This window comes from Manacus vitellinus, unplaced genomic scaffold (genome assembly GCF_001715985.3).
Source record: "Manacus vitellinus isolate BGI_N305 unplaced genomic scaffold, ASM171598v3 scaffold_16_pilon, whole genome shotgun sequence".
Taxonomy (NCBI): domain Eukaryota; kingdom Metazoa; phylum Chordata; class Aves; order Passeriformes; family Pipridae; genus Manacus; species Manacus vitellinus.
The window spans coordinates 8,621,390-8,634,151 of record NW_021939189.1 but is presented as its reverse complement, the minus strand read 5'-3'; the positions used below and the strand labels follow the sequence as shown (position 1 = coordinate 8,634,151).

The 12,762-nt window shown below is 44.5% G+C and overlaps 1 protein-coding gene across 1 annotated transcript in view; it reads left to right on the top strand.

The window, feature by feature from the left end:
• Positions 1-7,062, top strand: part of CTXND1 (cortexin domain containing 1) — a 34,656-nt gene extending 27,594 nt beyond the window's left edge. The window contains exon 3 of the mRNA XM_025894837.1: positions 3,685-7,062. Coding sequence (XP_025750622.1) covers positions 3,739-3,918 — 180 coding nt within the window. The 5' untranslated portion in view covers positions 3,685-3,738 and the 3' untranslated portion in view covers positions 3,919-7,062. The remainder of the gene's footprint in view (positions 1-3,684) is intronic.
• Positions 7,063-12,762: the final 5,700 nt, after the last annotated feature.

Genomic DNA, 12,762 nt, shown 5'->3' with positions numbered 1-12,762 from the left:
ATAGCAGAACATACGCTCAGCACTGCTAAACTGCCTAATGGTTTGAACCAGGGATTGTCCTTCTTCATCTTTTGGCTTTGTTTAGACCAAATTACATTTTCAACAAATCTGAAGAAATTAAAAAAAAAAAAATACAATTCTAAAGCTCACTGTTGTCAAGCTGGAAAAAAGTAATTTTCTACAATTCAGCTATTCATAGAAAGCTTGATCATTCAAGTGTGAAACTTTATAACTGTTTCTACTGATCTCTATTTTCCACACACACAATGCTGTCAACAACAGCCGTGCTAGTAAACAAGAGCAAAACATCCAGTCAACCAGTCTGTAGCTGGAGTGAAAGTTAATTTCAGTAGCACTGATGGATTTCACAAGCAAGACTGAGAAAAACTGACTGCAAAACCATTGTGCTCACCTCCACAGCACATCCCCTAGGGCTAAGATAAATGGTAGGATGAGCAGGCAGAGCCTCCTCCAGCATGGACCAACCTGTCAGACACTTCCACGTCCCACTCCAAGCCTGGCCATACCACTGGGTATCAGAGAGATGAGAAGTTGAAGGAAATGAAAATTAAGCAGGACAAGTTATGCAGCTATTACAGAGATGGAAGACCACAAGTACTGGGAGACAGGAGGGAGCAGGAGGACATAGCATGTCCATGGCAATACTTGGAAGCTGGACTTTCTCAAGAGGAACCAGTCTGGGTGAACACATGCAAATAGCTCCTTTTATGTTTGGGGACTGTCTCTTGCTGGTCCCAACGTGCCTGATCTAGAACAGTGATATGTTACAGCCATAATAAATTAACCTGGAGATAACTGCCTTGGAAATAGCCCTATTCCAGCATCCAGATCTGTTTAGCACCAATAAGTCTCTGCACTGCCAAGTCCACTGGAATGCAATTCCAGTAACCTATGCCATGGAACACCAAATGCCTCCTGGCACCCAACCCACCTGCGACTCGGATGAGCATGGGTGTTATGTGCAGCTCTGACAAGGTGAGGAGTCTTTCCCCTCTGACAGTGCTGGTTGACAGACAGACTCAGGTGAGCAGCCAAGCTGTGAGCAAGAAGAGTGAATTTAGAAAGCCAGACACTTCTGCCCAGTCCCAAAATATATGTTCTCCACCAGTAGTGACTTAATGTATAATAGTAGTTCAGCATCAAAACATTATCTGGTTTATGGGGAGAGCAGAAGGAAGGAAGACATGTGATTTATACAGCCTCAAGAATACAGCTTTTTGGAAAAAATATTTCTATTCCCACTAAAAATGCCTACTTTTCACCAAAAGGGATCAATACAAACCCAAAACCACTAGGTTCAAGCTGCCCTTGTAATGTCCTGTGCAAACTGCAGATGCCTTACACTTTCATTCTGTTCTCAGGGTAAAGGTTTCTGCCTGGCCTATCCTTTCCATAACATGCTTTTCCCTTCCAGCAGGAAAGGGGCTGCATGACAGTTTTCCTGGTAAACATCCTCCAGCCACAGTCCTGGGGCAGAGGGAAGCAGAGGGATGCAGCACTTAAACCAGACTCCTGTGAGATTTTGTGATGTCATTTTGAAGAGAAAAATCTCCAAAGGGATGGAACTCCACTTGAAACCTCTGATCATTTTCCAAGTAAATGATTCATCATTTCAAAGAAAGTACATTTGATTGAAAATGCAGTTTTCCCTCAAAGATCGGTACTGATGGAAATTACCAGGTAGTTCTGATATTCTGCAGGAGGTAACTTAGTGTGAAATAACCCCACATGGTACAATAGCCAGAATGTCAGAAGACAAAAATCAAATCCATTCTTGTTGGACCTTCACAAGTCCTTTCCCACAGAAAAGGACTGGGCTGCATTAGTGGTTTTGATAATAATTTTGTGTTCTTAAAGTATTCATACTTAATACTCAGCCTTGCTGACGAACCCTTTTTTCATCACATGAAGTTATAAACTGCAATGTAAGATCTCTTGGCTGGTGAAATAGAGCAGTAGCAGAGTCTTCTGGGAATATTAGACCTCTGATCAGCCAGGTGAGCATTACAGGCCTGACCCCACTCCTCAGTGATTTCTTCATGAGCTCCTAAGGATGTGACTGGTAAATCCATGAGATGATGGGATGTCTGCTTGGTTTCATTCACTTTGTGTCATCAGCTTCTTTCATCTCCCTGCTGCAGGACTGGCTGTCGCAGTAATTTCTGTGTTTTCGGGAAATTAAAAAAATCTGACATCCTTGTGCTTAAAATAGACTTGAGAGCCCAGCTGATTTATACTTGCCTTGTGGGATCCAAGAGGTTGTGAGGCTGGAAAACAACTTGAAAAGAAGTAAATTATGAGACGGGGAAGGAACTGTGAATTTTTGTTCCAAAAGGTCTCCAGTTCACCCTGAGGAAGATTTGCAGGGCACAGGAGTTCAGGAATCACTGGAACACCCACTGGCAGCTGGCACAGCATGATGCTGCAGGAACACAATGCTCCAGCCAGATGTGAACCACTACTGCAATAGCCCTGCCAGCAGCATCAGCTCACTGGAAACATAACCAGGCAAACTTGGCTGTGCAGATAAAACCTGTACCTGGAATTTCCTCACTGCATAAGAGCAGTGATAGAGAGCAGTTGGGCCATTTGATATCCAAGTTTCACCCAATCCTCCCCATGGCTCAATATCTTCTCATTCCCATCTATCAACTCCAAATGAAGCAGGAACTAGTTTTCAGATTGAGTATTGCATTTGATATGAATGATTTTGTTGTTTTGTTTGCTTTAAGTAGGCATTCCCTATTCCTGATCTTCATCTTAACCCTCAACACTTCTACCCCCCATCGTGGCCAAAGGTGAATGTCAGAAAAAGTTTCCCCCATCCCTGGGCAGTGACTCAATTCCCTAAGTCAGGTCAGTTCCTCTCCTTCAGCATCATCACACAAAGCAATTTGTGTTACCAGCTGATGAACTATGCAGAAGAAAACTTGCAGAGGTAGAAAGGTCTCAACCACTGCTGAGGCCATTTTGGTTATGGATTCACACAAGGAGGCCAGAAGAAACCTTCAGCTATGCAGAAATCTGCATTGGATAAGATAATCCTTGTTCTAATCACACAATCACCTGTATCTCTCTGGGTGATAAAATACCCACTTAAAAATGATATTGCTCCTAAAAAAAAAAAAGAAATCTTCTACTGCCTGGAGAACCTATGAGTACTGGAAATTAAAAGATTATGGAAAATAAGTACGCATAATTTTCACTTTGCTTTGTGCCAGTAAGAGACAGAGAATGTTTGGACAGAGAGGAAAATTGGGATAGAAACAGTCTGCTGTGCCATTTGTCTGATCTTTCACACTAGTAGAGGAATGGAAATATTTTTATGATTAGGAAATGCTGAGACAAGAACAGTGTCTGTGCCTCTTTTAAGAGATGATATTTCAAGTGGATAGTTTTCATTCATTACTGCTTCTCTTTCCTTTGTTAACATCTCATTCTAGTGTCTAATATTTTAGCAAGAAGTATTTGTGGGCTAAATTAACATAGAGATGAGGTTTCTTCTGCTCATAGCTCTCAGTTACCTAAGCTGTGACATTTCCAGTGGGTTTATTTCCCTGCAACAATATATCACAGATGTTTTCTGTTTCCAGTTCTACCCCCAAGTTTCCCCATACCCAGGAGCAGCAATCACTCGTGCCTGACAGCATGTTTGTTTTGCAGGTGGTTGATGATGTTAGGAGTAAATATAAACCCAGATGAAGAGCGGCATGAGCAATGGAGGGACCAACCCCAGAGCCTGTGTACGTTGACGTGGACAAGGGACTGACATTAGCATGTTTTGTTTTCCTCTGCCTCTTCCTGATTGTGATGATCATTCGCTGTGCAAAAGTCATCATGGACCCTTACAGTGCCATCCCAACGTCCACATGGGAGGAGCAGCATCTAGATGACTGAAAGGACTTTACCACACAGAGCCATAAAATGCTGTTGTCCAGGAGGCCTTTTCCCACTGGGAAGGCTCACACACAAACGACCATTTTCAGATATGCAGGACAACAGCAATATCTCTAAGAGCACACAGTGTAAATGATTTTTGCTCAATAGGTCAAGATATCAGCAAGCCATTCTGACAGCACAGTTTACTACTATGCAGCAACCCTTATTTTACAGTTATCATTGTAACTCAAGTAGCACAAGATTCTCCAGACTTTTACTAATATAACTGTTGGTCTAGCACAGTTTGTCCTATCCTCAGTATCACCCACAAATCCTGGGTAACCATCAATACCATGAACAAGCAACAAGAATATCCTGTCTTTCCTGGAAATAGATTGCTTCAAATATTTCCCTCAGTTACTATAGTAGCATTTCAGAAAAGGCCCGGATTTTACTGTTTTGTGTGCCAGAGCATCTCTAAGCAGAAGTGCTGAAGGACCCCTGGTTAAGTAGGGTTATATGAGTAGACTTACTCTTGACTCACTTGGTTCTGCACAGACTCCCTACCCCACTGCAGCCATATTTCCAGTGATCAGGATGCAGAAGCACTCAGAATAAGGGGGTACTGGATTAATGTTGACCCTGTAGCACCACCTTGCTCTATCCTACTCATACAAAAACTAGGCATATCCTCTGCCATGGGTCCATGGATTAGTCAAACCACTGACTATGAGGTCGGTAGCCATGAGAAGTCCATGGAGCAGAGCTTGGACACTGCTGGTGTCAACCCCATAGAACTTGCTGTGATTTTCAAAGAGTGATTCCACGTGCAACTTCATCCATCTTTTGTTTCAGGTGTATTTCAGTGGGATGAGACAGGACTAGAAAGACCAGGACAATAAGCAGAGACATTGCTCCTGGCTTTGTCATTCAGACTCCTCAGCTTAACATTTGCAGTAACACACAATAATATGCATTCTACCTCTGAGAGATTCAGCAACTTCAATGGAAGATTTTTCCCACAAATTTGTAAGGTACATTTCCTTCTCTCCTTTCATTAAGACAGCCATTATGCAAGAAGTCATAAGTGAACATAGGAGCTCTGGAAATTTATTATTTACCTTTGAGGAGTGGGGACTGCAAGATTCCCATGTCCTCTGTTCCTCAAATTCTAAAGTTTCCTCACAGCTGCCTTTTTTTAGTGACTACATGTTCAACTCATGGGATTGAAAGGATGCAATACAAGGCAGGTACTGCAACCACAGCAAGCATCATGAACATACACAAGATTTGAAAGCACAAAACTGCAAGAAGGGCATTTCACTATTTCTCCTCTTCCTTACCATCCTACCTGACCTCTAGTTCTTGCCATAAGAGGAAGGAAGGAATTGTGGCAAGGAACTGGGACATAGACTTTGTAAGTTACTGTTCTAGCTCTGACAGATTTGTTTGATGATCACACAAGTCACTTTGTGTGCCTCAGTGCACAATATTATCTTGTCTCCCATCGTTTTGTCTATCTCGGTACCAGAAAGTACTTGGAGAGCCTTAGATAGAGACATGTGAATTAAGGTTCTTATTTACAATTCTTCCTGATGAAACTAATAGGGAAGGTCTGGATCGTAGTATATAGCATGGGAAGTTCTCCCCAGGCAAAGGATTTGTCCAGACCCCCATTTACTCTCTCATTTTGATTGCAGGATTTTGAGCCATGACAAATAGCACCTGGCTTTGCTACGTATCCCACTGATTTCTGAGGATGTGAGGTGCTCAGCACTGTGATTAAAGAGATCCCAAAATAGCAGGCTATAAGGCACATGAAGAGTTTTGCATAGATCTTTTGAACTGCACAATTTTTGCTGATCTCTGTTGTAGGAGATCCCGTTCAGGAGGCAGAAGATTTGCAGATTGGCTTTAATTCTGATGTCCTCTAGCAAGAGTCCTCCACTGCTTCCATTACCCACTGCGGACTGCTCACCAGGCTGTTATTTAGCCTCAGTTTCTGCTAGCCAGTTAATCAGCAGTAACAGAGGACTTTTCCAGGTGTGAATGTTAATGTTCATCATACTTGCAGCAAACACACTGTTCTCTCTTATTCGTGAGCGGGTCCATGTGTACCATAGGAATGGATGCTCCACCTCAAAGAGCAACACTTCTGTTCCCAGAAGTTTAGAAGCCATTTTTTGTCATTAAGTCTTGTATCCCACTTTGATACTAGCGGGGCTACTTACAAAAAAACCAAAACAACCTAATTTCCAATCTAGGAAACTTTCAGTTTGCCAGTCACCTGCCTGCACACACAGCTGAAGCAGAGCAAGGACAGAGCTTGTCCTCACACCTCCCAGTGCCAATACTCCACTCAGTGTTTATCTGCATGCAGAACCCTTTGGCACTGTCACATGTCACTGATAAGCTCCTGTTCAGCTAAGGACTTACGCAGGTGCTTAAGTTTAAGCCCCTGAGCAGGCTGTTCAACTACAGAGAGCAGGGTCAGTCATCTGCCTGTCCTTGGCAGGGCAGGGACAGCAACACACAGTCCTTGCAGGAGCAAAGTCTGTGTAAGAACAAAGGGTTACAAATGCTGGGGAAGCAAATTGACAAATTTTATCCGCAAGAATGTTTGCCACTTTTTTCTCTCTTTGTCCAGCTGAGTAAACCATTTTATGGATTTTTCTGAAAATCCTAATGGAAGGACCCCTCTGTGTAGCTCTATTTTCTAATAAAAATGCTCTTGTCCTCCTGGCATAGCCTGTCAAGTCCATCCTTCAGTTGACAAAAAAGTTCTTCAACAACCCCTACATATATCACAGTGTAAAAGTCAATGTGATTGTTTTTATAGAGATAATGTAAACGCATTCTAACTTCTGCCTTTCCCCACTGGTTCCAGTCACACAACCTCACTACTCTTTAACCAAAAGCAATACTAAACATCATGCCTAAAGCAGACGTATTATCCTCCCTGCCCTGGGAGTCAGGACCCTCCCACCCAAGGTGCATCACTGCAGCTCCAGCCAGTGCCGACCCCACCGGCAAATCCGCACTCACAGCCAGTGGAAGGTCTGTTTTAGCAGGGGCTGCATCACTGGGCTTGGTAGTTATTTCAGCTGCATGCAACAAGTGCCTCTGCTAGGTTTAGTTCTTTTTTACTCATTGTGCCATACTACCAGCAATTGCACTCAGAGGAAATAACTCAAACTTGTTGCAAATGTATTTATCTAACGTAATAAACAGCTTCAACATGGAAAACCTCCTTGCTGTCTCTCTTGTGGTTCTCTTCTAGTTGCCAGGACATCTTAAAACACATTCACAACACAATGTGATTTTCAAGAAGGACATACATTCCTGACAGCCCTCCTTGTAGTGTGAGAGTGAAGAACTGTTCTGTGTGTAGCTACACCACTACAGACTCTCAGGAGCTCAGGACAGACCTGATGGATCTCCAGGTGTTCCTGTGGTTCTGCAGGTCAACCCCTCCAAAGAGGCTATTTCAGGTTACTCCCTCAGTCAGGAAGAGCACTGAGCTGAGCTTCAGCTCAGTGGGGGACTGCAGCATCTGAATTTCAGCAATTCATTATCAGTAACAAATTGCATACCAAAAGAAACGGGGCCACTGAGACCCGAATCCCTCCTGCTAGCAACTGAAAATGAAGAGCATGGAGCATCTGTGGGGTCTCTTTGAAGAAGCCACAGAGTGCAGGATATGCAGGGTAAAAAGCACCCAGGGAACTCCTCCTCTTGAAAAAGTTGAAAAAAAGTTGAAAAAATTGCTAATTCTTTCATCTTGCAAAAAGACTCTGTTGCCTGAAAGCTGGGTGCTTTATAGATCTGCTTGTCCCTGAAGCGAGTCCTGTGGCAGAAGGATCTTTGTGCCTGGAACCCAGTTTGCCACAAAGACTAAATTCCACTGATAAATCCTTAGCTGTGTCCTAGTCAGAAGCAGGAGCTGGAGTGGTTTGCTGTTTTCAGAGCAGCTACTATGGCTAATATACGAACAGACCTGAACTGAGACCAGCAGCAGCTGAATTTGTGCAGACACCCTACAGAACTATGAGCACAGATCTTTTTCTGAAATAAGCAGGGGCTGATGCTAGACCTAGAACCACATGAGTGATGCTGCTGCAGCCTGTGCTGTCCAAAGGTGTCCCCAGCTCGCTGGGTCATTACAGGTCTCAGCAGGCAGCTTCAACCCACATTGCTAAAGCTCAGAAGTCAGTACAGGACTCAGATGGGGAAAACTCTGTGCTCAGACTCCAGCAACCTCCATGGCACACACAGGGAGGGTGGCAAGAACAGCAGATCTCAGGTGTTTAACTGGTTCACTTTAGAATCTGTTGATCCAGAAAATTGGAAATGTATGAGAAATGAAGGCAAGGAGTTTTCAAGACAGCCCCAAATTAAACTTTCATGGAGCAAGACTGATTTTGGTCCCCTGGGCTACCTGCAGCTCACATGCAGTCCAGCACTAACGCCCAGTGTAACTGAGCCTAAAAGGCCTTGAGATTCCCCACCCAAAGAGACCCAAGGACAGCAGTGACACCATGTGGACTGGCCATTACTGCTGGGGTACACAAACATCCCGAAGGAGCAGCCAGACCTGCAGTTTTGCATCTCTGAGTTCAACATGGCAACGCATGGAGTGATAGCCACGCACAGCTCCCCAGTTCACACCCAGCTCAGCACCACCATCAGCACAGCAGCACCATTGCAATGACTTGATTGAGATGCCCTTGGTGCCAAAATTCTGCTAAAAGCAGGATGGAAAGTTTAAATTCATCTTCTCTGCTTCCTTACCCTTCCCCTGTCTCTGACCTTGTCTGAATCTGAACCCAGATTCACCAGGCTTCAAACCACTTATTTCAGCTGTCTCATGGTTATACATCTCAGGTGATTTGATTTAAATACCAGAAATTAAATTCCCAATTTTAACCATGTTTTAATGTTGCAATGGGAATTCTTGATTACAGTCCACATTTTTGCATTTGCATTTTTAATTTTTTTAGAACTGTTTTCATTAAAAATGGTCAATACCCTTTGGCCACTACTTGCTAAGTAGGAGGAAAACTCTGCTTGCACACACATTTTTAAAGCAATACAGTTTAAAATTCCTGGTTATTTATTCTCAGGGTTCAATTCAATCCAAAACATAGAGAAATTTTGAGTGATACACTTCTTAGTTACAAAGCTCCATGTTTTGTACTGGAACTCGGCCAGGCAGCCCCCAGAGGAAAATCAAAAATCAATCAAAAATGTATTAAAATTGCATTAAATGTTCTGAAACCATAAGGAAAGTAAAGTTTTTTCAAAACTTATTTTATATTTAAGATTAATTGGATTTCTCAAGAAGCAGCAGCCGTCTCGCCTCTGCAGATCAAAGGAAGTGCCTGGTAGGGGGGAGCAGGCAGCAGATCTGGGCACCCTGCCAGTCCCCAGAGTCCCCCAGGAACAGGGTCCCAGGACTCCACAGCTCCAGTGCTCTTTTAGGGCAGTGGAGGTGCTGGCAGCAGGTCCTGAGCCCTCAAGCACATCTGCCCCGGATCGAGTGTGCAGTGAGGAGGGGGACAAGAGACCCTCCCTGTCCTTGCAGCCCCCAACCAATCCCTCTGTATTCATTGCCAAAGGTGTCAATCCTACAGGCTGAGCCAATGGATGCTCAGCTGCCACCAGGGTCTTCTGCTCCTGCAGCATTTCCCTTGGACATTCATTAACTGTGTTAAACCAGCTCTGTTTCAGCTGCCTATGGAGCAAATAACATGGAGCAAACAGTGTGAACATTAGAAAGCACAGGTCTGTAATTAAAACTTCATGGAAAACCAAATACCTGTGCAAGAGAGAAAGAGTTGAGGTGAAGAAGTTCTTGGGAATGAGGGAAGATGAGAAGGAACAGCTCACAGCAGATTTGTATGGAGCAGCATGGTGTCAGTACTTCAGCATGTCCCTCACGTATTTCCAAAGCCTTCAATCAATTTTAAAATCTCAGAAATGATCTCTTTCTTTCTCACTAAGCAGCAACAGTGTGGGCATTCTGAACAGAAGCAGCAATCAAGTCTGAGAAATGGCCTCCTGCCTTACTGCTCAAAGCCAAGAGCCACAAGAATATCACCTACTGTCTATGTCCCTCTTCACAAAATCACTACCTTGACCCTGAACAGCTACTGAAAGAGTGTTTTACTTTGAGTTATTACCGCCTGGTTAATGAAAGAATTATGAATATTGCTGACCCAAACATTTTCAACAAAACTATTTTTTTTCCATGATATTGCATCTATTTCTAATAAGAAACTCTGCAGAAAACAACTTTAGGTGAAGAATGCCTGCATTTCACACCCAAAAGCCATTAGTCCCCTTAAATACTGAAATACATTTTAGGGTTTTATTCCATGCTTTTCTTCTGACACTTAATTATACCAACAGCACTATTATAAATTATACCCAGATTTTCCATTACGCACTGACCAGACGATGCTTTGATCTGCAAGAAAATGCATCTCAAAGTACCAAACAGTGGCTGCCCTTAGTTTTCTTACCAGCAAAATAACAAAATAGGGTGAAATATTGCCAGGTAGCATGATTCATTGCCCTTACAACCCCCCCGTGATAAGGCAGTTCAACCCAGAAGCACCTCCTGCATCCCTCCCAGACCTTTCATCCAACATCCCAGCATTACTTACACCCAGGACTGTGCACTCCAGCGCAAGTTGCTGATGAGAACTGCTGACCTCTGTTGAGCACGAAACACCAGCCAGCAAGAAGGATGCTCCAGGCCAGCATAAGAGCTGTAGTTTCCATTTAGACACATATTTCCATTTCCTCTGGTCAGAAACGCAGGGTCTGTCTTCCCACACAACATTGCATGACCCTGAGTTAAGCTTCTCAGGTGGCTGACACAGCAGAAAGGTTTTATTTTTCCTCCAGGCTTCTGAAGATCCAAGGAGGATTTTCTTCTCCTATGCCCAGGTCACAAACCCACAAACCTGGGGGCAAGGCAGAGGAAAAGGAGCTCTGCGTTTGCTTTTCATTTTTGCTTTTTCATTTTTGCTTTTTCATTTTTGCTGGAAGCCAAATTTTAAGCAAACTAAGAAAAACAGATCTAAATCAAAGGAAAATTAATAAATTCTAGAAGCAGAGAGACATGCTCAAACCTAACTGCAGCAGAAGCTTTTAGAAGTAGAGGTGAAGCTCTCCATAGAGAGGATCAACCCAGCTGAAATTGGCACTTCAGAGTTAAACTCTTCTAAGCACCCAGTCAGCACACTGAACTGAGAGCACCCAGGCCAAAGCACCCTCTCGCTCCAAGAGCCTGACCTTTTACCTCTACCTTATAAAGACCCTCCCCTCAAATCACAAGAGAGCTCCATGACCCTCAATTTAAAGGACAAGGGTGTAAAGTGGTTCCACCTGCTCCAGGGGAGGTGAAGCAAGTGGGAGGTGCCCAGAACACCTGTGTGCTTCCCAAAACTTGGGTGAGGATCTGCTTCCATCCCAGGCAGTGGATGCTGCTGTGGCTATAGTGCTGCTGGTCCTAGGCCAAAGCAATGCTATTTTAAGGCCAGCACTGCCCATTGCAGCACAGATATACCCTTCATTGACCCCTTGACACAGTGTACCTCAGCAGGGATGAGAATCAGCAGTGCTGGTGGCTCCGGGCTTGCTGCATTGGGTGAGGGCAGCATGGCTATGGGCTCCCCACCTCCTCAGTGCCCACCCAAACAAAGCCCACTACCTTCTCCTGGGGGTGAAAAGAGACTGGCCTTGGGCACACAAAAGAATTTCTCTCCTTTTTTAGCATCTCCTGGCATTTTGGCCCCCATCCATGTAGAAGGCAGCAGATGGCTCTGAGCTCTGTCCTGAGTGAGGTTTTGGATGTTGTCCAGCTCACCTCTGAAACCTGCTGTGCATGAGCTCCTTTCCAGATATTCTGCACTTTCTGGGAACCTGGAACTTCTCCAGATGTCCCCAGGCTAGACAAGCTCAGATCAGTCACCTTGGGGCCACAGGAGGACTTTACCAGCTCCCACCCATACCCAGCACAGTGCAGCACTGCTTGGCCAGACACTGCAGGTGGTGGCCCCAGGATGCACAGAGTGGCCACAGCAGGTGCAAAGCCACCCTCCTCCCTCGGGGCTGGGGCTGTGAGTGGAAGTCTGGCTCTGGGGACTCTGGGATGGGAGCAAGCTTGGGGGGATCTGTGGCTGGGTGCCTCTATCCTGCCAGTGTTTGGTTTGCAGGTGGGCTCTCAGCACCACAGACCTTCTGCCTCACAAAGCAACGAGCCCAACTTTCACTTGCTGGCAGCAGTTGCTGCACCCAGTTGGCTCTTTGAGAGAGGAACTCATTGCTTATGTACAGGACTCGCCTTTACCTTGCCCAGAGCTCGGGAAGAGCACTATGGATTTACAGTTTCCCTAAGTATTCCTGGGATCAGAAACCCTTGACACCACAGTCCTTCTTGGCTGCAAAATGTCTTGCATCAAGGTCAAAACTGATGACTAATGACATATTGCCCCAACATCAGCTCCTGTCTCTCTGTATAGGTGCACCCCTCTCCTCAGACATCCAATTTCCAGCACATCAAATATTGCAAGGTGCACCCTGGCTGTTGCTTCTGTGGAGAAATTTCTCCCCTGGATAAATGCTTTCTGTGTCCTGCTGCTGCCAGGAGCAAAGCCAGGCTGTGCTCAGAGGAATATCATGGGTTATTTCTAAATCCAAGAGGGAAGGTGTCAACTCACAATTGTCCTTTGAGGTCAAAAGACAGCACAAAGCATCTATAAATTGATGACCGAGGCAGAGTACATTAAATAAATATCTGCCTATTAGTTCAGTTCTGAGTTTCTACAAGAGCCTGAAGGGAAAATAGCTTTT